This window comes from Fistularia commersonii, chromosome 34, assembly GCF_037954325.1.
Source record: "Fistularia commersonii isolate RoL2024-O1a breed Wild chromosome 34, RoL_Fcom_v1.0, whole genome shotgun sequence".
Lineage (NCBI taxonomy): Eukaryota > Metazoa > Chordata > Actinopteri > Syngnathiformes > Fistulariidae > Fistularia > Fistularia commersonii.
In genome coordinates this window covers 10,798,588-10,822,434 of record NC_141317.1, presented here as the reverse complement: position 1 = coordinate 10,822,434, position 23,847 = coordinate 10,798,588, and the positions used below count along the sequence as shown (strand labels likewise).

General features: G+C 60.2%; 3 protein-coding genes and 1 long non-coding RNA gene across 5 annotated transcripts; 2 read left to right on the top strand and 2 right to left on the bottom strand.

The window, feature by feature from the left end:
* Nucleotides 1-2,409: 2,409 nt before the first annotated feature.
* LOC147214599 (uncharacterized) lies at nt 2,410-5,992 on the bottom strand. The gene is made up of 10 exons (XM_086142066.1): nt 5,715-5,992; nt 4,689-4,862; nt 4,353-4,510; nt 4,032-4,230; nt 3,869-3,965; nt 3,579-3,750; nt 3,474-3,508; nt 3,245-3,374; nt 2,763-2,917; nt 2,410-2,659 (listed from the first exon to the last, which is right to left on the bottom strand). The coding sequence occupies exons 1-10, from the start codon at nt 5,990-5,992 to the stop codon at nt 2,609-2,611; spliced, it is 1,449 nt and encodes a 482-aa protein (XP_085998192.1). The 3' UTR covers nt 2,410-2,608.
* On the top strand, nt 3,929-6,133 carry LOC147214598 (uncharacterized). Its single transcript, XR_015104399.1, has 5 exons — nt 3,929-4,058; nt 4,133-4,233; nt 4,402-4,504; nt 4,680-4,901; nt 5,795-6,133. It is a non-coding gene; the product is annotated as an uncharacterized LOC147214598 (long non-coding RNA).
* A 1,705-nt stretch (nt 6,134-7,838) lies between these two features.
* On the bottom strand, nt 7,839-15,894 carry mecp2 (methyl CpG binding protein 2). Its single transcript, XM_086141128.1, has 6 exons — nt 15,757-15,894; nt 13,639-13,810; nt 13,359-13,567; nt 13,097-13,290; nt 12,454-12,590; nt 7,839-12,180 (listed from the first exon to the last, which is right to left on the bottom strand). Exons 1-6 carry the CDS (start codon nt 15,786-15,788, stop codon nt 9,826-9,828), a joined length of 3,099 nt encoding a protein of 1,032 aa, XP_085997254.1. The 5' UTR covers nt 15,789-15,894; the 3' UTR covers nt 7,839-9,825.
* A 2,115-nt stretch (nt 15,895-18,009) lies between these two features.
* On the top strand, nt 18,010-23,141 carry irak1 (interleukin-1 receptor-associated kinase 1). Of its 2 annotated transcripts, none has more exons than XM_086141642.1 (15): nt 18,010-18,284; nt 18,853-19,020; nt 19,110-19,259; nt 19,338-19,399; nt 19,475-19,693; nt 19,797-19,861; nt 20,113-20,224; nt 20,339-20,460; nt 20,561-20,774; nt 20,908-20,976; nt 21,071-21,158; nt 21,240-21,340; nt 21,872-22,325; nt 22,399-22,491; nt 22,728-23,141. In XM_086141642.1, exons 1-15 carry the CDS (start codon nt 18,173-18,175, stop codon nt 22,805-22,807), a joined length of 2,109 nt encoding a protein of 702 aa, XP_085997768.1. In that variant the 5' UTR covers nt 18,010-18,172; the 3' UTR covers nt 22,808-23,141. The 2 variants fall into 2 exon arrangements, with proteins under 2 accessions (XP_085997768.1, XP_085997767.1); XM_086141641.1 differs by having other exon boundaries at nt 18,011-18,284; nt 19,107-19,259.
* The last annotated feature ends 706 nt before the right edge of the window (nt 23,142-23,847 follow it).

Sequence of the window (23,847 nt, the reverse complement as noted above, 5' to 3'; positions counted from 1 at the left end):
ATCGGGAGGATCTGACCGCCAGCTGGGCTCCAACTACGTTAACAAACACACCCACATCTGGCGGCAGCCACATGCGCTCACACACACACACACACACACACACACACACAGCAGCTCAACAACCAAACACACCCCCAGAGAGTGAAGCTCCACCCGCCTGAGGCTGACAAACACTGACACACAAACACACCCTGCTGGTGTGCTGGTGTGTGTGCATGTGTTGGGGGGGGGGGGGGGGGGTAATACCACAGGCTGAACTATGACCTCCCTCCCTCACACACACACACTCACACACCCTGGGAGGGAGCGAGTTTGTGTCTTTAGGTCAGTGGGTTGCAGGGGGAGGGGCGCTGTGTGTGTGTGTGTGTGTGTGTGAGTGTGTGTGTTGGACAGCAGAGGAGGACAGGAAATGAACGGGAGACAAACACAAACCTCTGCAGCAGCACACACACACACACACACACACACACACACACACACACACACACACACACACACACACACACACACACACACACACACTCGGTGTTTCCAGGAAAAACAGTAGAAAGAGTAGAAGCGCCAGTGAAAACAGGAGCAGGAAGTGGAGCGGCGAGGAGGAGGAGCACGCCGTGGAAACGGGTCAGGGGTCGCCAGTACGAACACCATCAGACGTCAGCACTCGAAAACACCGTCACAGGTCATCAGTAGAAACGGCGGCCGGGCGAAACAATCACAGGTCAGAGGTTGAGAGGCCAAACAGTTGGTAATAGAAGCAGCGGAGAGGTCGGGAGGAGAGACGGTGGAGAAGGAAAAAGGGAGGTCAGCAGCAGAAAGGGTCTGTGGTATCGTGAGTGGAGTGGCCTTCATCTCCTTCGTGTGTGTCCGGCAGCTGCTTCTATATTTAACCTCCATATCTGCCCCCCCTGCCCCTCGCTGGCATGGGCGGGGCCGGCTTGGCCACGCCCCCTTTCACAGCCAACACTTTTATTAATAAACACGCACACGGGCCCCGTCGGGGTCATGTGACCCTGCCAGCGGTCGCCGGCGCCGCGCCCGTCCCCGCGAGGCTCAGAACCCTCGTCTCACACCAAAAAGGAGTCACATGAAGGCTATCAGCCTGGTCGCCATGACGACCGAGCAGAGAAGATCTCGTTAGCGTGTGTCGAACGGTCCCGGCGTGCCCCGGAAGGTAGAGATCCCGATTCCGATTGGTCGGCCTGAGCAAACTGAAACATCACACCCTTGACCCCGGCTTACGATTGGCCCGCGCCCCGCCAGAACACTCACCTGTCCTGCAGGCGCCGCCGCCGCCGCCAGCGCTCAGGTGATAGGAGAACCTCATGGTGCCGAAGCGGCTGGAGAAGGAGGGCGGTGGAGGAGGAGGAGGAGGAGGAGGGGGAGGCGCGGGGGGGAGGCTGAACCCCAGCAGGGCGCCGCGGGGCCGGTTCATGGGCTGAGAGGTCAGAGGTCGGCGCCGTCCGATCGGGGCGGGACCCAAAGTTCATCCGAGTTTGGGAGGAAGTTCAGCTGCGAGCGGCGCTTCCAGACTGAGCGAGGAGGAGCGGCCCCCCCCCCCATCGGGCCGGGGCCGTCCCCCCCCCCGCGTCCGCTCCGACCCCCTCAGGAGCAAAAGTCCCGCCGAAGATCCTGGACTGGCCGTTCTTCTCGCCGTGTCTCGCCTTCATTCCTTCTGTCCTGCGGACGGCGGAGGCTCCGTGTGACCCGTGCCTCAGACGGCGAGGCTCCGCCCCCTCAGACATCTGATCCCGCCCCTCCCCCTCCCCCCGCCGTCTGGTTCTCATTTTCTCCGCTCTTTTTCCTCCTTCGGAGGCTGAAATGTGAAGCAGAAGAAAAACTGTGGAGAAAAATTCCTGCCGTGTTTTTTTTTTTTTTTTTTCCCTCAGACTGCTGGAAAGGAGGGGACGTGGCCAGGGGGGGCAGGAGGTGGAGCCGCCTGCAACAGAGGAGACCCTCATGGCTGAGGGACCAGCAGGAACAACCATCTCACTCAAATGTGCACCAAAGAGAACAAGCAGGGACCAGCAGCTGGAACACAGAAGTCCACATGGAAAAGGAGTTCAGACCAGAGAGCGCCGCTGGAGAAGTGAGGTCCAGAGAGGGAGATCAGATCAAACAGCGACAGCCATACAAGGAAGCCGCGGGTCACTGAGCCATGACGTTCTTCAGATCGCCACCGTACGGGTCCACCGGGTCAGCGTGAGAACAGGAAGTCCTGTCCAGGTCAGGAGAAGAGTCACCTCTGTCTCATCGGGGGTTTTGAAGATGAAGGTGGCGCCCTAATCTGCGGCGGGGCCGTCGGCCAGCGGGGGGCTCCACCGCGCCCTGTGTTAGACCGTGCCGCAGGCCTGAGGGCGGGTCAAAGGTCAGGGCTCAATGAACACTCACCCCCTCGTCGGCTTCTTTTGGGGTGTAATCGGTGTCTGGGGGACCCGCCGATGTTCCCGCAGCTCCAGGGTGCCCCGCCACAGATGCTGCTCGGCAGGTCTACGGCCGTCAGTCCACCCCCGTCTTCTGGGGGGCGGCGCTGCTTCACACCACACAGGCACTCGTTAAAAACCCAAACACGTTTATTGATTCACGTTAAAAAAACTTCTCCGTCCAGACATCAGAAGATCTCTGACTTCCTGCTCCGGAGGCTGTACCGCCGCTGGGTTACCTTGACGACAATGCAGGAGGGGGAGGACAGAGAAGGGGTCAGAGGTCCATCTATCTTCTTCTTCCTCCACACTTTTTCTGAAGCTGTAGAGAAGCGTCCTCACCTGCTCGTGCTCCACGGGGATGCTGTGGACCAGAGACCCGCGGCGGCGGGGATGCTCGGAGACGACGGGGACGGGGCTCGCCGAGGCCGGTGGCGTCCAGACCTCGGCCTCTGCGATGGCGAGGGTGCTGCTCAGGAGGCTGTCGGAGCTCCAGCCTGCACACAGGGGAGAACGGGCAGGTGACCTTTGACCCCCAGGAAGACGACTTGTTTGCACGCACAAATTTAGATATCCATCCAGCTGGCGGATGGCCACATGGATGACTGACAAACAAATTTTTTCTTTCTTCCTTTCTTTTTTTTTTTTTTAAACTTGACAAAATCATAATGTTATGAAGTAATTGTGTTTGTAACTTTCTTCCCTCCTCAGGTATTTGGCCAAGATGGAGTATGCAGATTTCTGTCTGCGCTACAGATGGAGGACAAAGCATCTGAGAGCCTTTTTATTTTGACATTCTGTAAGACGGGTCAGGTGTGACTGACCGGCAGCAGGGAGGAGGGTGGAGTCCAGACACAGCAGGGCGCTGCCCTCCTTCTCCTCCACCTCCTCCTCTTCTTCTTCTTCTTCTTCCAGCAATCCCTCGCTCCTCCATGGCACCTCCTTGCCTCTGGTCTGAAACAAACCGTCGAGAATGATTGTATTTTTCTTTTTTGAAGGTTTTTAAAAGACTTCCTATCAGTGGGATCAGGATTGAGACTTCAAACTCCTCACCTGATGAACCTCCTCCTTCTGTCTCCCCAGATGTTCTGCAATCAGACACACTGGTTGGTCTCGGCCCTCCTTGCCCCCCCCATCCCTTGTGCATGCGTGCCTGACCTGCCCGCTGCAGCGCCTCCTGCAGGCTGCACTGCGTCTCCCTCAGCTGCTGCAGCAGCCGGAAGCTCTGCTGCACCGGGTCTCTGTAGGAGACACACACAAACACCAACACACACACCGCTACACACAACATGCAGCGCCGCAACACACTCACATACACACTGACCAGCTCCTGAGCATGTGCACACACAAGCACGCACGCACATACACACATGTACACACACACGTACGTGTTTGTAAGGAGCGTCCACCTGAGGGTCAGGTGAGTTGGGTGTGACGGTGTCACTGACCATGTGTGTGTGTTCGGGGTGGGCCGAGCTCGTCACATACTGGTAGATCTTCCTCTCCAGGTAGAAGTTCACACACACAAGGACCAGGAGGAACAACCTGCACGCATATACACACTTTCACCAGAAGACTCAAGGAGGCGGAGCCCAGAGGGGGAGAGGCTACCTGGCTCTGGAAGAGCGCTGGGTGGAGGTGAGCAGGAAGGCGGAGCAGAGGGCAGCGCCATTGTAGAGGCAGGAGCTGACACTGTGAGCCTCCGTCAGCAGGAAAGTTTGCAGGAAGGAGACCCTGTTGAAGAGTTCGGACAGCGCCACCTGCTGCTGCCTGGTGACACCGCTGAGCTCCGAGAACACCGACTGCAGACCTGGTAGGTGGAGGAGGTCCAGTATCTCAGTGGGTTTCGTTACCCTGTTTTCATCCTTTCCAAGTGGAGCACGAGAGGTGGGAGTACAGATTCTGAGGGTGGTCAGAGGTGGGTGTCCATACCCTGGGTGGAGTCTCTCAAGGTGACTCTCAGCTGCTCTCCATTCTCCAGGATCTCCTGCTGCGCCTGCAGGGCGGTGGTCTGTGCCTCCATCAGGTCCTCGGCCATCTGCCTTGTTGACTGAAGTTGCTCAGCTACACCTGCTGAAGTCTCTGTGAGCCTGACACACACACACACACACACACACACACACACACACACACACACACACACACACACACACACACACACACACACACACACCCCCTGCTCAACACCATCACCTGCGGGCGGAGCCGCTACCTACCGGGAAGTGTTTGACTCACGCACACTGTGTGTCACCTATCCAGGCGTGTTACCTGGACATGGTGGTCTCTGCGCGGCTCTGCCAGGCCTCAGACTGCAGGAAGTGACAGATGGCGTGGGCATGGGTGAAGAACTCAGTGTAGGCATTGAAGGCCACACTGTCCATCTGGGCGGTGCAGCTTCTGACCTCTGACCCCTCAGGACAGGAAGGGAAGGCCCTGCCTGAGCTGAGACACAAACACAGCTTTCACCAGACCGTCAGACAGGTGAGCGCCGGCCTCACTCCAGGCTCACCCCAAGCTCACTCCAGCCTCACTCCAGGCTCACCCCAGGCTCACAAAGCCGAGCAAGGATGAAATATGAAGACACGCGTTGTCCGATGTTTATCAAAAAAACAAAAAAATAGAGAACGAGCACGGGGGAAAACATCCGAGAGCTAAACATAAGCCTTAAAAATTTGCTCTCCAAAGCAACCAGAAACAAATATGTAAAGTTATAAAGTCCATGCGATTTAACTTAACCAGAAGCTAGTGAAAAACTAGCCTTGGCTAAACCCGATGCTAACATGTCGCTGATATACAAGCTAACACTTAGCTAGTGTTAAAGCGGCCTTTAATTTTTTTTTTTCTTTTTACTTTTACCACTTTGTCACTTTTAGTTGTCTTATTTTTATCGTTTCCCTTTTAAATCCGTGTATAGACATGTCCGTACGGTGTCCTTGAGTGTTGGGTAAGGCGCCTTCCAGAAAACCCATCATTAATATTCCTGTTCACGCTCGCCTGCGGTAGCAGCTTAAGCTAACATGTAGCTAACATGTCAAAGCGAGCCCGCCAACATGTAGCGAATATAGAGAGACAGAAGTGTAGCTCATGTTGAAGCGGGGCTGCGGCTAAACTAAAGCCAACATGTAGACAATATCGAAGTTAAAGCGTAGCTAATACGAAAGCCGAGTACCGGCTCTGGTGCGGCTCATACCACAGCTGACCTGTAGCTAATACTGAAGCTAACGCTGGCGCTCCAGCCGAGCTCTGCGGGTCTCTCCGGTCACCGGTCTCCGGCTACCGGTCACCGGCCGTTACCTGCTCAGGTGACAGCGCGTGAATGTGAGCGCGAGGCGGCCCTGCGTCTCTGACGTCATCTCTCGGCACCGCGCGTCCAGGTGGTCCAGGGCGCGCGCCCAGCAGTCTCCGTACCGGGGCTGCGCCGCGAGGCTCCGCACGCGCCGGAGCTCCATCAGGCCCCGGTCCCGGTCCGGATCCCGGTCCCGGTCCCGGTCCCGCTCCGGATCGCCGGCCTGCGGCAGCAGCACCGGACCGCAGAGGAGCAACAGGAGTGCCGGGGTCACACCGGAAGCCATCGTCCGCCGGCCGGCAGCCAATCAGGGGCCGGTTTTCACCTGCTCAGGGGTCATGGAGAGGTCACGACTGGCGCCCGGCATATTATTTTTATTATTATCATTACTATACAGGCTACGTGAATTAAATTCACCGTAAAAATCCCAGTCGTCTTTCAACGCTATAGTCTCGTTTAAAAATCACTAACACATTTTCTTGGCTAATCCGTCGCTGCTGACCTCTCTCAAGTCCCAATAAAGGTAAACATTTGAGGTCTGAAGGCCTCCCCCCGCCCTGCCATCAGTCCAGAAGGGCGCAGCAGAGTGCAGGTTCTTGCGCGTGCGGTCAAGGCCGACTTCCTCACCTGTGTGGACCTGGATGGACGGATGCGGTTCACTTTTGGCCAGCGGGCGACAACCAATCGCAGCGTAGTTCCACATGAAACGTGAAGTTCGCTCACGTCGCAGGCTCGCTTCCTTTTTTCGACTCGGCGGCGACTGAGACTTTGGCCTGTGTTCGTGTGAAATAGCTGTGGATGTCAACGTTTTCAAAGTCATTTGTTCAGGAAGCGAGCAGGTCCACGTATCCCGAGCACAAGGCCCGGGGCCAGTAGAGGGGCCGCGGTGACAGAACCCCTGACGGGTCAGTTTAACGATCTCCATCCCGGACGGGTCAAGCGAACCTCCGCGGTCTCCGCGTAGGAGGAACGGGTCGCTCGCAAATGTCGGGTTCATTCTCGGACCGAGCGGCTCCATCCGTGCCCAGGAGACCCGACGACGCAGGTCCGGAGAAGATAACCGGCTCACTGCGGTCATCTCGGCAGAGCAACCCCCTCGGCATCGTCGGGGAAACGAGCCAGAGATTAGACCATGTCTCAAAACCAGGCGAAAAGGCCTCGACGTGGTGTTTGTGAAGTCATGAGGTTTGATTTTCTTCCCAGAGAAGCGAAAGTGAAAGTGGCGTGAATTCAAAAGTTGTTTTAATCAATAGACGTGACGTTACCGGACAATTTTATCCACGTGGAAAAACAACTGAAAGAACATGGGAGTATTTCAGGGGCGGAGATGGTTCTCCACCAATTGAAGGTTCTTGATCCTGCTTCTGATCCGGACCGCCGGACTCACATAATGTGTAGACGTTCCACCTTCATCGCAGAGCCCTCCTGGCTTCTGGCCTGAGGGGCTTTCAGGCGAGCCGGGGGCCGAGCCCGAAGGACCGGCCGCCCCCCGGGCCTGCCTGGGTCTCGGGGCGCCCCCGTCGACAGCGCCCACCTGACCCTGCCTCATCCAGCTGAGCAGAAGACGTCGACTCCGGGATGAAGGTGGAACGTCCTGTCTAGTTCCCGGGATGAGATCATCCGGATCAAAGCAGGAGGAACCGGGTCCGTTCGGACCAGAACCCTTCAGACGTTGGAGGTGATGTGGTTCGTTGGTTCCTTTGAACCCGTTTATAAAAGAAGTTACAGACAAAAGAACAATAACAGAAAAAAAACTAAACAAAAAAAAAAAAACAACAAGAATTCACCCAAATAAAAGAGACATTTGTGGAAGGATGAAAAAGTACTTTTAAAGTAACAAAGTCCTAAATATTAGGAGGAGCGGGTATAAAAAGGGACTAGTTAAGATGAGGTGGGGAGGTCTGAGGTCCGTGGGAGGAGGAGGAGGGACGACCTCCTCGCCTTCCACTCTACGACGACGACACCGCGCTCTATCTGACAGCTGACGGGCCGTTCGGGACCGTCTCTTACCGGCGTGGGTCCGAGAGGTCCGCCAGAGGAGGAGGCGTCGGGGGGGAAACAGTCAGACGACCACAGAGGAGGGACAACAAACGCTTTTAGTTAGAAAGGAAATAAGAAACAGTAAAAACTAGTTTGTCTACAGCGACAGTGTATTGAGTTTCCAACCAGAGTAGAAGCAGAATATTCATCCTCCATAGAAGCAACTAGGACGTCACCACACGTCACTACTACTCTAGAAACACGACATGGCTTGGCGGACATGGTGGCTCCTGGCAAGACGCACAATATTATAGGCACTAAACTCTGGAACATGCAATATGGAGGCTGGTTACTGGGGCGGTGGGTCGCCTGCCGCCGGCGGGCGGGCGGACGCCGTACGCAGAGGCCGGCGGCTCCGAGGTGGCCGTGAGGTCAGCGCGAGGAGGTCGAGGCACAGGTCGGACCCGGAGCGGAGCGTCTTTACCAGCCAATAACACCTTACTAAGAATCTGGGGTGTGTGTGTGTGTGTGTGTGTGTGTGTATGGGGGGGGGGGGGGGGGTTGCTTCCTGCCAGTGCTTCACAAGGTCCTCAGGACCTCTGCAGTCGAGAGGGTTTTACACCTTCAAGAGTTTTCAGGTCATTGTCTAAAATTCACTCAAGGTACTTCTGAGAGCCCCCTTGTTGCTCGTACTGTTCTCCAGATTGGCCTCCGGCTCCCCAGTACCTTCCTGCTGGGGTTCCCGGAGCCTCGGGTCACCTAGTTTCCTAATTCCAACGTGAGCGTGACGACTCGGCTGAGAGACTCCGCCCCCTCTGGCGTCCGCGGTAGGTGTCGTGATGCAACTGTGGCGTGAAACCCCCCGACCGCCCGAAAAGAATCTCGTCATCGGCAGGGTGAGAGGATTAAAATGGAGGCCGCGCCATCGATGGGAGGCGGCGACACGATGCGTTCGGGCTCTGATTGGATAAAAGTGAGGAACAGAACAAACCGGCTTCATGCAGAGTAAACGAGCGCGCATGATCGGGGCGGGAGCTCGTCGCGACCCGGCCCACGGCTAATTGTGAAGAAGCTAGCTTGGCTTAGCGCACGCCGGAGCCCCGTGTGCACGAGGTTCCGTCCGTCGTCCGGCGCCGCTGTGCCCCCCACCCCCCCCCGCGGAGCCTCGTCCCGAGTGCGTCGGGGAGGCGGGCCTCTGAGTACGAGTCTCCCGGCGGCGTTCGTGCGCTTGATTGTACAGACTGGAGGGACGCCAAGTGTTCCAGACATTCAACACAAAGACTGCTCCCGGCCTCCAGGTGAGAGGAGGACCCACGGGAGCTACTGACGGGGGGCGGGGCTGAAAAAATAGGCTTCCTTTGGAAACAACAGAAGAACCTCGAGCAAAATAAGAGTAAATGCAGAGCAGAACGGAAGAATCTCTAACCTGGAAGAACAACAACACGTCGCCGCGTGGCCAAGATGGCCGCCCGGCGGGACAGTTTGTTTAGTGTCGGTGAGGAGGAGCGTCTCAGGAGGCCTTCGGGACGCCGCCGGCTTCCTGCGCTAGTGGGGGGCCAGTCTGGAAGAGGATGGGGCGGGGCCTCCTGGCGCGCACGAGCCCCTCCAATGAGAAGCGTGTCGGCGGGGGGCGGGCGGGGCGGGAGGGGGGGGGTAAAGAAGGACTGCCAGTCGTCAGGTCGGTTTAAAGCTGTTTAACAGACAAACTATCAAAGTATCAAATCAGAGGTTAGTATGTGGAAGCAGCGTCTGCTCGGGGCGGGGTCAGTCCCAAACTGCCCCCCCACCCCCTCCCCACCGAGACCAGCGGGACACAACAGCTGCCTTTTGATTATATACACACACACACACGCACGCACACACGCACGCACGCACACACATACACACTCACGCACGTTTTTATATTGACTTTTCCTTTTAGTTTGGGTTTTCCTAGAAAAAGTCCGTCTCTGCGGCGGCCTCCCCCCCTCCCCCCCCCGGGACCCAGAGCGTCCTGTCAGCTCGGCACGTTTGCTAGCCTTCTCCCGCACAACAGTGTAAAAACATGGACCTGCGCGGCCGGCCCGGCGCCGCCCCCCAACCCGGATCCCGGCGCCGCGCCCATCAGTCTGCCGGGTCCCCCCTTTTTGGCCCCGCCCATCAGCTGACCCTCTCGCTGACGGCAGTCCGTGACTCCACCGTCTCCTCTCGGCTGGGGCAGGGGACGGCCGACTGGGGGACGATGTCTCTGAGCTCCCTGCCCTCGCCCGCCGCCTCGGGCTCGGCCCGGAGCCGGGCCCCCCCCGGGGGTCCGGGGGGTCTCAAGGTGCTGTTCGAACCCCTCTCGCCCGCGTCGGGGGCCGGCTCCCCCCCTCCCCGGCCCTCGGGCCCCGCCTCGCGGCCCGACGGCGGCGCCCCGCGGCCGGGCCGGGGCGTGCTCAGGTCTTGGGGCTGCTCGCTCTGGTTGTGCTGGCCGGGGGAGGACGAGTTGGGCCGGCTCAGGCTGAGGGACGACTGGTTCGGGGAGAAGTGCGGCGGGTCCGGCCTCGCGGGCCGGGGGGGCGGCTGGACCCGCCGGAAGGCCGGCTGTGCTTGGAGCGGGGGCCGTGGCGGTCCGGGTTCCGGTCTGCACTGAGTCTGAGGCAGGTGCTGGGCCTGTGCTTGGTGCCGGGGCTGCGGTTGGGACGGGGCCGGAGCCGGAGTCCTGGAGTGGAACTGGGGCCGGGGCTGGGGCGGGGGCTGGGGCCGGGGGGTCCCCACCTGGGCCGAGGGCCAGGGCTGGGCCCGGGGCTGGCCGGGGGCTCCGGACTGGGACTGAGCTGGGTCTTGGGATGGGGTTTTGGACTGGAACTGAGGCTGGGTGTGCGAGGGGGTCCTGGCTTTGGCCTGCGGGGGGGGCTGGGGCTGGGCCGGGGGTCCGGACTGCAGCTGGAGCTGAGACTGGCCCGGGGTCCTGGGCTGGGGGGGCGCCTGGGAAGGGGTCTGCTGCGGGGGGGCCTGAGACGGCTGCTTTAGCTGGCTAAGGAGTTGGGAGTGGGGGGGCTGGAGGGCCGCAGAGGACTGAGACCCTGGAGGGGTGGGGCCCGACTGGGGGGGCCGGAGGCCTGTGGAGGACTGGGACCCGGGAGGGGTGGGATCCGGTTGAGGGGGGCGGAGGGCCGGGGAGGACCCGGACCCGGGAGGGGGGGGGCCGGGCTGTGTGGGGCGAAGGGCCGGAGAGGACCCAGACCCGGGAGGCGGGGGGCCCGACTGGGGGGGCCGGAGGGCCGCTGAGGGCTGGGACCCGGGAGCAGGGGGGCCCGGCTGGGGGGGCCGGGAGGCCGGAGAGGACTGGGACCCGGGAGGCGGGGGGCCCGGCTGGGGGGGCCGGAGGGCCGGAGAGGACTGGGACCCGGGAGGCGGGGGGCCCGGCTGGGGTGGCCGGAGGGCCGCGGAGGGCTGGGGCCCGGGAGCGGGGGGGCCCGGCTGGGGATGCTGAGCCGGCGGGACGGACGAGGGCTGGGGGGTTTGCGGCGGAGGCGGAGCCTGCTGACCTTGGAGCTGCGTCCTGAGCTGAGCGGAGGGGTGGGGGGGGCCCTGGGGCCGAGGCGGGGTGGCGGAGGGCTTCGGCGCAGCGGGCCGGGGAGGCAGGGGCTGCGGAGGGGGGGGCGGGGGGCCCGGCTCCGGCGGGGACCGGAGGACGGGCGGGGTTTCCGGGGGCCGCCGGGCGTCGGGAACGGGCCGGGGAGGGGTCCGCGGCCGGCCTGGGGGCGGGGGGGGCCCGGAGTCTGAAGGAGGCCGGTCCGGGGCCGAGGTCTGGTGGTGCCGGTGGTGGTGGTGATGGTGGTGTTTGTGAGGAGGCCTCTCCTTCCTCTTCTGGCTTTTGGATGGACTGATGCTGCTACTGCTGCTGCTGCTGCTGCTGCTGCTGCTGCTGCTACCTCTGCCCGCACCTCCTCGCTCCTCAACCTCCTCCTCCCCCCCAACGCCTCGCTCCTCGCCCGCCTTCTCCTTGTGCTTCCTGCCTTTATGCGTCTTCTGTCCGTGCGACTGTCCGTCTTCCGAGCCGGGGGGCCGGCCCTGCTCGGAGGGGGCCGGCGGTGCGGCGGGGGGAGCGGACGGGGCTCCCGCCGCTTCCCCTGCGCCGGCCTCCCGCTCTGTGGCGGTCCTGCTCCCGGCGTGGCCGGCGGCCGCAGGGGGAGCGCTCTCCCGCTCCTCCAGGGCCTCCCGGGTCTTGCGCTTCTTGATGGGCAGAGCCGTTTCCTGGACGGCAGCCTTGGCGGAAGACTCCTTGGCGGCGCGCCGCTTGGCTTCCGCCGCCATCATGGCGGCCGCCGCGTAGCTCCCTGCCGAGGAGAGGTCGGAGGCGGACGCCGCAGAGGAAGACGCCGCGACGACCGGCGACGCCGCGGAAGCGGAGGCCGGTTTCCTGCCGCGCTTCTTGGGGGCCGTCTGGGCCGGCGCCGGGACCTCCTGCTCCGACTTCCTCTTCCTGCCCGGACGGGACTTGGTGGCCGCCGGGGCCGGGGGCGCCGCCTGAAACACCGTCACAACGGGTTACCATCGACAGCCGACGACCAGAACCCGGTCCGAACTACACGCGTGACGGCTTCGGCCGAGCGGGTCGACAACTCCAGAACCTCCTCGGAACAGAAGCCGGTTCTTAAGTGGTCCGAGGCAAAGTCCGATCCGCCTCCGGCACCTTGTCGCCGCGGGACCGAGCGGTACGCGACGCCAGGTCCGGACCCGGGGACACCCGGGGACGTCCTCCCGCCGGGACGCGGGCCCTCGTCGGAAGGCTGAACCTACCTTGGAGGCGGCCGGCGCCGTCCCACTGGTGGCCTCTGCCTTGCTGAAGGGCATCTTGACCAACAGTTTGCCCGGGCTCTTCTCCACCACGCGCTTCACGGCCACTCCCTCGCTCACCTGCCGCACCTTCCCGCTGCCTGAGGAGGACAGAAGAAGGGGAGATGCGGACGTGGTCACGTCTCCACCGTCGGAACGATCGCGAGGACGGAGACGGCGGGTTCCGAGAGCTTCTCCGGCCGGGACGGACAGGAAGTTCTCTGTTCCGGTGGACCGTCTGACATCTCGCGCCGACAGGTCAGCGTTTAGTTTCAAACACCTCCGACGGCACTGGTGTGGAGCACCGCTTCGACTTTGTGGCTACATCACGAGTTCTTCGGCGCCCCACAACCCACCGGATCAAAAACGAGACCCACCCCGGGACGTCACATTCTCCAGTCCTTCGCGGGGGAACGGGGTCCCTCAGACGCACTGCGCGGTCGGGGATGCACGTACGGTCACGCCCGTCTGTAGGGCTCTCCTTTCCCGAGCGGGCCCAAGGATCGAACCGGGGGAACCGCGACTCGGGGGTCCAAAAATCTCGGGTTCCTTCCGGCCCGTCGGAGCAGAAGAAGCCCTCCGGGTGGAGGACGAGAGGCTCTCGTACCTTTTGGCCGCCCACGGCCTCGGCCCGACGGTTTGACCACTTTGGGTTTCTTGGGTGGCCTCTTCTCGCGGCGGGAGGGGCTTCCACGTCCGGTCACAGTGAAATCAAAATCGTTGGGGTCGGTGGTGGTGTCCCCGACCTTCTGGAAGTAAGCGATGAGCTCCACCTTGGAACGAAAGGCCTTCCCCTCGGAGCTGAGAGAGAAGCAGAAGGTCAGCGGCCGACCCGGACGAGGGTGTCGGCTCGCCGGCGTGGCTCTTACTTGATCAGGTAGACGTCAAACTTCCCCGCCGACCGTCCGGACTTCCTCTGCTTGAGTTTGCGGGTCCACCCTTCGGGCAGCGACGGGTCGTCGTACAGCGGCCCGCGGTCCCGGATGATGGAGCGCCGCTGGCGAGGGGAGCCCGTGGACTCGCTGCCGGCCGCCATCTCCGAACCCGTGTCCGAGGGGCCCGCCACCGGCTCGGACGCCTGAGGGAGGAAAAGGCGGCGAGCGTTAGAGACGCCGTCCCGCTCCCGTTCGCGGCTCGCGCTCCACTTACCGGGGTCTGTGGCTCCGCCTCCGACGGCGGCTCGTGAGCGGTAGAGGCCGCCCCCGGGTCGGCATGGCGGCGGTCCCTGCGGGCCTTCTTGGTCTTGCTGTGCGAGCGCTCCTTCTCCCTGGCGGGGGCCTGCGGCTCCGCGGGCTCCCCCCCGCCCTCCTGACCCTCCTCTCTGTGGAAACCACAGCACAGGATCACTGAGAACATTGCATCACATCTGTACGGCCGTGGCCCTGGTAACCTAACGGCCAGAAACCGTCAACAAAGCGTGTCGGGCTAACGCTAACAGCTCTGTGCTAAGCTCGGGGCGGGAGCCAAGGCGAGCGCGGTTCCGAGACGGCGAGCGAGCCGCGCGTCAACGAGCGATCGGGTTGTACGGGAGCTCCCGGATGCCGGTCGGCAGCCGTCGACTTTGACAGCCACGGGTTTCTGTTTGCGACTTTCGATTTCCTTTTAGCGTGAAATGAATCTGAAACCCGCCTGGAAAGGAGGTTCTAACACCTGCGGGGTTTCGACCCCTTCTAAAGCAGACGCGCCCGCAGGTCCCCGAACCCAGCGGACCAAGGGTTACGGCCGACCGGAGCCCCGAGTCCCGACGTTCGTCGGACTGTTTACGTCGCGACCGGGGACGCTCGGTTTCTGGGCGAGGTGTGACTTCCCGACCCGCCTGACTTTGCTCATCTGCAGGGCGCCGCCTGCAGCCGCCACCACTTTGCACTTCAGTCGACACGCCTTGCCGCAAACAGGCTGAACGTTTTCCGCTCCAGAAAAGGCCTGTGCAGAAACAGGAAGTGAGGTTTTAGTGCAGCAGGACGGTGAGCGTACGCAAAGCGGTCCGAGGTTGTTTGCACAGAAAAGTCACACGCACACCGGGCCTGACGGCGCCCGTCCAACGGGCCGGACTAAAACCCGGAACTCAACCCGTTAAAAACTATGGCTCACTTCAGAGCTTCTTTGTCTCTTCACGCGGGCCTCAGATTGACCCCCCCCCCGACACTCAGATCCACGATCCGCCCTCATATTGACCCTCCACCCTTCGGCCTGACGAGGGTCCCCGCAGACCCCCTGTACCCCTCCAAGCCCTCCGTCAGATCCTGCCATGACTGACCTACGACCCTGACGCCAAACCGTGGCGGGACACGAGGGTGCCATGATGAAGCTGCAGGTGGAACGGGAAATGAGCGGCTGCGGAAGTAGGTCGCTCTCACACACGCACGCACGCACACACACTCACACGCACGCATTCACACGCACACACTCCCGAGGACGTCACAATGAGTGACGTGCCGGTGAACGCCGCACGAGGAGTGATGTTGGTCTGCAGAGGTCCGAACTCCCGCCTCGCCCCACATTTCTGCTCCGCTCAGGACTTTCCGTGCGGTTCTTTCACGCCCCCCGCCGCCCCGCACCGTTCCGCAGATGTAGTCCTGGACGCACGCAGTTGTCGCCACGCCACGCATTGTCGGAGGTTCCCCACGGGCCTCCGAGCGCGTGGACGCCCGACGAGTCCCACTTCCGGTGCCCCCCCCACCCCTCCGCGGGTCCGAGGCGCGTGCCTGGCTCAGCGGCGCGGGGCAGCCCCCCCCCCACACCCCCTTTCCCGCCGCCGCCGCTGGGCGGGAATTTAACGGCGAGGGCGCGAGTGTGCGGAGGCTTCGGCGGGCGCGCCGGTCGGTAATCACATGAAAACACTCATGTTTGGCTAACAGCTAGCAGCCCGCTAGCCGCCTGCCCGTCTGGCGGACGCGGAGGGGGGGGGGGGGGACCGCCGCCGCTGCCGCCGCCGGTCGCCGCGGCCACTAGCCGGGCGCGACGCCGCCGAGCCTCGGCCCCGCAGGAGCCGGGAGCCGTCGGCGGCGAGCCGAGAGCGGAGAGAGGGCCGGGGGACCGCGGGCGACCGCGGACGAGCGTCCCTGCGCTCCGGCTACGGCGGCGGCTAAAGTCGGGCGCGAGCAGTAAGTTGGTGACGTATTCCCGCTAACCCCGCTCCGCCGAGACAGGCCGGGGGAAAAACCCACGCACTTTTACTTCAATAAAACACACGACGGGCGAAGCTCGGCGGCCGGCGGCGAGCGCCGCGGGGCTCCGCCGGCCGAACAACGTCAAAGGCTCACTTACAGTCTCTCCTCTCCGCTCTCCACGGCGGCCATTTTTATTTAAATAAATAATTTGATATTAAAAAAAAGCCTCCAAACATCTCTGCTCCCTCTCGCTGCACCCCGCCCCCTCCGACTCCATTTCCTACCTCCGTCAGTGCGCAAACACCGCGAGATCTGCGCGCGAGAGGACAACTACCCCGAGATGTTGGGTCCGCGCGGTGCGTTCACGGAAGCCGGGAAATCAGACGGTCGGCCGGCGGGTGGAACCTGCTCGGACGGCCGGACCCTCGGCGGTCGAGACTCGCGTCCGGAACACGGAGACACAACATCGTGTAAACATCGGGCTTTTAGAGCGCGTCTCGGGAGTGCAGACGCGGGGCGCTCCGAGGACGACCTCGCGATCCGCGCAGCTTGACCCCCACAGCTTGACCCCCGCAACCGTTCCCCCGGGGTCGAGTGCACGGAGGGTGATTCCTGCCTCCCGGTTCCAAAACGTGCGTTCTCGTCTCCTCGGGCGAGTCCTTGGTTGCCCGGTCCCACCGTTTGGGACCGCGGGCCGCCACCCCGCATCCCGACCCTGTCCGTCATCCCAGCTCCATCAATAACGCCAGACGGCCTCCTCGGCGGCGGGGGTCTCATCCACAGCTTGAAAAACAACAGGGGGATTTATGGTTTCTCTTGAATGGCCGTGATACCGGCAAAGACAAGGGGGCGAACTGAAATGCTGAAAAGGATGACGACCGCGGAACAAAGAGCGGAAACCCTGACCCCGATCATCTGGATGAAAACAGGTGACCGGCCTCCTTCACTTTGACCAGGGTCAAAACTGTAGGAACACAGTGTTTCTGACAGAGCAGGGAGGAGACGGAGACCGAGGAGCGGGAGCTTCAACGTCATCTTGAAATAACACACACTCCATGGAGTAGGTCACAAACGTGACCAGCACACTGCGCTACCATGAGCTGACAGAAGATTGACACAGAGAAAGTCCCGCAGAGGAGATAAGAGAGGAGAGGATGAGAAAAGATCGGATCAACTTTATTGATTCCCATAGGGGAAATTCCTTTGTCACAGCAGCATAACAGTTATAATGTCAAAAACATAAAAAAGTAACATAAATATAAATTGAGACACAGAAGATAGCAAGACGTTCACAAATTAATAGACAACAACAACATCAGGGATAAGAATGGACAACAGCAAGGGATAGTTAGGGTGAAAAATACACAACAAGAGCTAAAGGGCAGTATAATGAATGGGTGATGTGGTGAACAGGGTGAGGTAGTAAATGGTCGCAGCAGTGACTGGGTGACATTGACCCTGGTGCTCGCCTACCAGGCGGTGAACGGGACGGCCCCGTCTTATCTCCAGGATATGGTCGAGCCAAACGTCCCTACCCGTCCCCGCCGATCCACCGTCCACCCCATCACTTAGAGCCCCGGCTGCCGATCCAACCGGTCTCGGCTCTTCTGGGTCTCGGCTCCTCAGCGGTGGAATGAACTCCCGGAAAAGGTCAGAACAGCGGGGTTGCTGCCCATCTTCTGCCGTGAGGTGAAAACGTACCTTTTCATCAAGCACTACCCTACTTATTGCACTTAGACCCCTCCAAAAAAACAAAAATAAACGAAGCAATGACTGTTAGTCTGTATATGGTTTTGAGATGGCTATTTCATAAAGTGGTGACTTCTGAATAATGACAACTGGTGCTTTTGATCTTTGGTGATTGAATTGCAGTTTTTGTAAGTGGCGTTGGATAAAAGCGTCTGCTAAATGACTGCAATATAATGTAACGTATTGTGGAAGCAGCACAGGTGCACTCGGGCCGCTCAGCGCCGTCCAGACTGCTGATGTACAGGAGAGGAAGCGATGGGAAGTAAGAAAATAATAAGAGAGGAGAGAGAAGGCCGCCCCGGTCGGTTCCAGGTCCGGTCGGACCTGAAGAGTAAGTTCGAGGAGCCTGAACGCACCGTCAGCGTGCGCGTGTGTGCGTGTGTGTGAGTGACATCAGATTCCAGATCCTCGGCCTGATGAGAAACGGGGAAATGAGCCTCTTCTGTCAAGGCGGACGGAACATGCTCGGTCACTACTTCCGCTTTCAAAATAAAAGCCCTCGGAGACGCGCGGACTTCGGAGGTTCTGGCTGACGCGCATTTTGGAAACAGACGGACTTTTATTTTTGCAGCCGTAGAACCGGAAGTAGCTCTTATTACAGTAACTTTGGAATCACGGTTTCCGGAAGTAGCGCGGCTGCCCGTCTGGGATTTTTTTCCCCTGTCCCGACCTGTGATTTAACGGTTCCGGTAAGTCAAGGCGCGTTGTCGCTGCGCAGGCGCGGTCCGAGTCCAGCCGCCCCCGGTACCGGTCCGGTGGGGATCTGTTATCCCGTTTGCTCGTCAGCCCGTTAGACCGCTGGCAGCGACGGTTGTGATGACAACATGTCCGGAGGAGACGTCAGAGGAGAGTTTCTGTTCAACCTGCGGCCCGCTGTCTACTACGAGTTCTGCCGGGTCATGGACGGGCTCTCCGCGCCGGACTGGACCCGCTTCGGTGAGTCGGATCGGGGACCGGGGCGTCTGGGCTCCCCGGGAACCTCACAGTCTTACGTCACCGCGGGGTTTTTGTCTCTGGCCGTGACGTCACGGGGCTCGCCGTCCAAAATGTCGCAAACTGAGGACAAACCGATGTGGGCCAAAGATGGAAAGAAAGTGAAGAAACCCGGGTTTGAGCTGGCTGGACCTCAGCCAGGGCCCCTGAGGTCACTGACCCACTGTGTGTGTGTGTGTGTGTGTGTGTGTGTGTGTGTGTGTGTGTGTGTGTGTGTGTGTGTGTGTGTGTGTGTTTGTGTGTGTGAACGAGTAAGTCATCCGACTCATCTCCTAATAGATTTATGACGGAGAAGTGAATGTAGTGAGGCACATCTCTGAGATAGTGGTGAACTTCTGGCCCAGCGGCTCTCAGGTCACTTCCTGCTGGCTCCCTCGAGCGTCCAGAACCAGAAGCAGAAGCAGAACCAGGACCAGAAGCAGAAGCAGAGGGACCTACTGTGTTTCCCCGCAGGTGGTGGAGAACAGATTGCTCCCGCCCGACCTCATCCGCCTGTTATTTCCTCCCCCAGCGTCCGAGGTCCTCGGGGATCAAACCGGCGTCCGATTGGCCGAGAGGACGGAGAAGCCGACGGACTGCGTGATGAACCAATGGGGGAACAGGAACGGGCGCGTTGGCGAGCTTCTGGACCTCCTGGAGCGCCTGGAGCTTCTCCGACCCCGAGACATCATCCTCGGATGTCGGTGCCCCTCTGACCTCTGAGCCCTGTCACCTCCGACCTCTGACCTTTGCCTTAAGCGTCTCATTCACCCCCTCTCACTCCAGCAGGTGCGTCGGAATCCAATGCTCCGCCCCCTCGCCTGGCTCCGCCCCCCCAGCAGGCCACGCCCCCTCCCGTGTCTCTCTGTCTGCTCAGTCCTCCCTCCAAAAGCCCGGGAACCCCCCCCACCATGCCTACCTGTGCGCTCACAACCACAGGTAACACACACACACATGCAAACACACACACACACACGCAGGGTGTATCGGTGTGATGATGTGGTGTGTGTCCTGCAGATGAAGGAGGAGGTCTCCTCCCTGCGCCGCCGCCCTCCAGCCTGAAGTCTGCCCCCCCCAAGGTAACCATCCACCACCGTCTCGGGCTCAGCGGGTCTCAGAGAAGGTGACGGTCAGGGGTGATGTCGTCCCTCCAGACCCCCCCGGTGGCGGCGAGCGGCGACGGCGGCTGTAGCGGCGGCGATGGCGTTAGCGGCGCCGGGCGTGTCAGCGGCGTGATGTGCTGGTCGTACGAGGAGGTGGAGCGTGGGACGGAGGGCTTCTCCCCCGCCCTGCAGGTGGGCGAGGGGGGATTCGGCACGGTGTACCGAGCGTCACTCAGGAACACCGACTGCGCCGTCAAGAGACTCAAAAAGGTCAGACGGGGCGGAGCCTGCACACGCCGTCCTTCACGACCACCGAGGGCGCCGGGGTCTGAGGAGGCGGGGCTTCTTTAACTTCCTGTGTGTCTCCGCTCAGGACTGCCCTCTGGACTGGAACCACCTGAAGGACAGCTTCCACACCGAGGTGGACAAACTCTCCAGGTGGGTCAGGAGCAAACAGCGGGTGGAGGGATGGAGGGATGGATGGATGGATGGATGGATGGATGGAGGGATGGAGGGATGGAGTCACACCTGCAACTTCTCTTCTTATTTTCTTTAAAAACAAACTTAAAGATAAAAGCATGAGCTGGTTTTTGCATTGACTTTTCTGGGTGGAGGAACGCACACACACACACACACACACACACACACACACACCCAGGTGGAGGTTCAGACTGCGTTTGTTTCTTCAGGTTCCGACACCCGAACATCGTGGACCTGTTGGGTTTCTGTGAAGGTCAGGGATCCATGTGTCTCATCTACAGCTACATGGAGAACCTGTCCCTGGAGGACCAGCTGCACAATGTAACACACACACACTCAGAAACATAGCACACGTAAACACACACTTGATATTACACAAAAATACAGGTACAGGCAGAATACAGTGCGACATCATGCAAACGTGTGTGTGTCCAGGTGTGTGGCGCCCTCTCCTGGCCCCAGAGGGTCAGTGCTGTCAAAGATGCTGCAGCAGCTCTGCAGTTCCTTCATTCTCCTCCTAACGGACACACACCCGTGCTGCACGGAGACGTCAAGAGGTGAACACACACACACCTGCTGCACGGAGACGTCATGGGTGAACACACACACACAGAACACCTCCTGACCTCGTGAGGGTTTGTTGTGGTTTCTCTGCAGCTCAAACATCCTGCTGGATCGCCACCTGGTGGCCAAACTGGCAGACTTCGGCCTGGCCCGCTTCGTGGTGCGGCGCCCGTCGGGCTCCTGCTCCTCCCGCACCTCCATGGTGGGCCGGACGGCCACGGTGAGGGGGACGCTGGCCTACCTGCCCGAAGAGTACCTGAGGAACGGAGAGCTGGGCACCTGCGTGGACGTCTTCAGTTTCGGCGTGGTGAGGCTCGGCGCCGCGCCGGGCCGGGCGGCGGGACTCGAACTCGCCTCCGGCATCTGATCCAGTCCAACGTGTGTGTGTGAAACATCTCCAGACCTGTGCGGCTCACACTCCATTCCACCTTGTGTTTCAGGTTCTCTTGGAGGTTCTGACGGGCCGGCGGGCGTTAGAGAGGGACAGCCAGTCACGAGAGACTTTCCTGGTGAGAGCATTCATACACACACCACACACACACACACCAGCAGTCCTGTGAGTTTGCCATCTGACCGGTTCTTGTTCTGGTTCTGGTTCTGTAGAAGGACCTGGTGGAGGAGATCCAGGACGGGGCCTCGGGCTCCTGCGAGGCGGCCTGGAAGAAGCAGCTGGACCAGAGGCTGGCAGCAGGTCCTCCTCATCTTCTGTGGCCGAAGGGTCCGTGAGCCGCGGCGCTGCCGTCTTCTAACCGCACTGGTCTTCTTTCCGCAGGGGCCGCAGAGCCGCGCGGCTCCATGGAGATGGTGGCGCTGGCCTGCAAGTGTCTGAAGAAGAAGAGGAAGAAGACGACGAGCAGGCCGCCCATGATCCAGGTCTGGAGAATCTCAGCTCCTTTGCCCTTTGTTTCCCACAAAATCCCTGACATCTCAGGGTTCTGGACCGGTCCGGAACAAGGGCTGTGGTTGTCAGGTGGAGGTCGGAGGTCCGATGAACCTTGTTTGGCTGCCGTAAAGATTCAGTTAGGTAGAGGTCATCAGGAGAGAGTCCACAACTGCTCCGGACCTGGACTAGATCAGGTCCGGGGTGGGTCGGAAACTGGTCTCGAACAGGTTGGTAGGATGTCCAAAGGGAGTCTGGAAAAAATCTGGAGCAGATCCCTGGTGCCTCTGGACCAGGTCTGGAATAGGACTAGAACAGGGCGGGAACAGGTCCGTAGGACATCCTGAACTTGTCTGGAGCCGGCCAGTATTATCTTGAGAGCAGGTCTAGAACTGGTCCAGAATCAGTAGGTAGCGGATGTGGAGTGGTTCTAGAACAGATCCGAAGCAGGTCTGGAGAAAGACCCTGGTTTCTCAGGTCTGCTGTTCTGGAGGCTCCTCCTCACCCTGACCTTCTCCTGGCAGGTGTTCCAGAACCTTGAAGACATCCACAACATGGTGGGCAGGAGAGACTCCTCCCCCCCGGAGACCCCCCGGGACCCCGGGGACCCGGGGGACCCCAGCAGCCCAGACTCCTCCGTGGAGGCCGTGGCCGAGAAGCTGTCCAGACTGGGACCTCTGGAGGACACGTTCTCCTGCTCCGTCAGCGCTCCTCACCCACTGCGAGCCTCTTCCTCCTCCTCCTCCTCCTCCTCCTCCTCGCTGCGGGCCCCGTCCTCCTCCCTGTTCGCCCCGTCCTCCCAGAGCGGCCCTTGCGAGACCGACGAGAGTCGTGGATTCTCCCAGTACTACCTTCACTCCCGGTCCTCGGATCTCTCCGGCCACGGGTCCCGGGAGCGGTGCGGCCCCCCCGCCCCCGGCCCGGCCCAGGAGGACCTCTCCACCGCCGCCTCCCTGCGCTCCAGCCCCCGGACCTCAGGTTCTCCACCCACGCCGGCTTCTTGTCCCAACTGGCCGCTCACACCTTTTAACGGAGATGTTTGTGTGTGCAGCCCCGGAAGATCCCGGTGGGCAGCGTGGCCGTGACAGCAGGGTTCGGGTGGGAGACGGGAGGACGCCGGAGCTGCTGTCGCCCCTTGGCCTGTGTAGGTGCATTGTGGGGTCGGACCCGAGCACACACACACACACACACACACACACACACACACACACGGGCTAGTCTAGATGGCGCTGTCACGGTTTTCCATGTTTTCTTGCTGTGCTGTTTGTCACGGAGGTGTGTGACTCCTGAGTTCTATTCCGCTCATTGCCCTGGGTTAGGGTCACACTGATCCCCCCGGAGATGTTCTGGCTCTCACGCCGTGTCACCCGGTCTCTCCAGACGCCGAGAGTCCCGCGGCGGTCCGAGGGCCTGAGGAGAGCGACGACCCGGATCCGCTGGCCGCCAGACGCCCAGACTGAGAAGGGACCAGGGCACTGGGAGGAGGCAGAGCTGGCCAGGCATCTCGCGACCCCTCCGACGGGCGGCCTCCGCCGTGAGGGTGCGGGGGCCGAGGCGTCTCCTCGGCCTCGGACGCCTGGAGGGGGTTGGGGGGGGAAACACCCACTGTCACTTCAGGCGCGGTGGCGCCCCCTGCTGGACCCATGTACTTACAGCTATTAGTTCGCCGTACCACAACAAAGATCGTTCTCGTGTTTTATTCACTTCTGATAAAGGCACCAGATGATGTTTATATCCTGTTTAATTGTACACAAAGTCTAATTTTATACATTAAAATAGCCCTTTAAATTAAAACTGACTCTGTGTCTCTTCCCTGCAAACATGTGGTCAGAGCTCAGATGGGAGATTCATTTATTGTCATGGACATTCTGGAAGCGGGTTTCCCTGTACAATGAAATACTTACTTTGCCATCCGCCATGAAGCCAGATGAGCCGTAAGATCTTACAAACTGAACAAATAAATAATAAGCATATTATTTCAGTGAGCTGGAACCAGTGTAAAGAAATGTAAACATTATGAGCAGGGCGCGCAAATCGCAAGGAAGGTTGCAAATGTAAATGTAAACAGTTGTGTTTATGGAATGTGCAAGTTGAGAAAGTGCAGACTGACGTCCTAAAAGTCGAGTGCAGCTTTGGGTGAGCAAACTCACATGGTGCATGTTGAGTGCCGACTGATACATTAGCAGTTGAGTTAAATGAATAGATGTAATATGTACTTTTACCAAAAAAATAAAAGAAACATTTTTAAACCTTCAGCTGTCCTGCGGGAGGCGAGGCTGCTTTATCACCCGCAAGAGTAGTTTTTAACTCCTTTTGATCGTAATGGAATCAATCTCACAATTTGCAACATTTGCCTGAGAACTGCTGAAGACCAAGAAAACTAGAAAACAAAGGAAAATGGTAACATGCAGCTGTTTCTCTTAAGGATGTGCAGGTATGAGCAAAACAGACTTGAAAACTAAAGGGAAATAATCAACTGGACTACAAACTTCCCTGATGG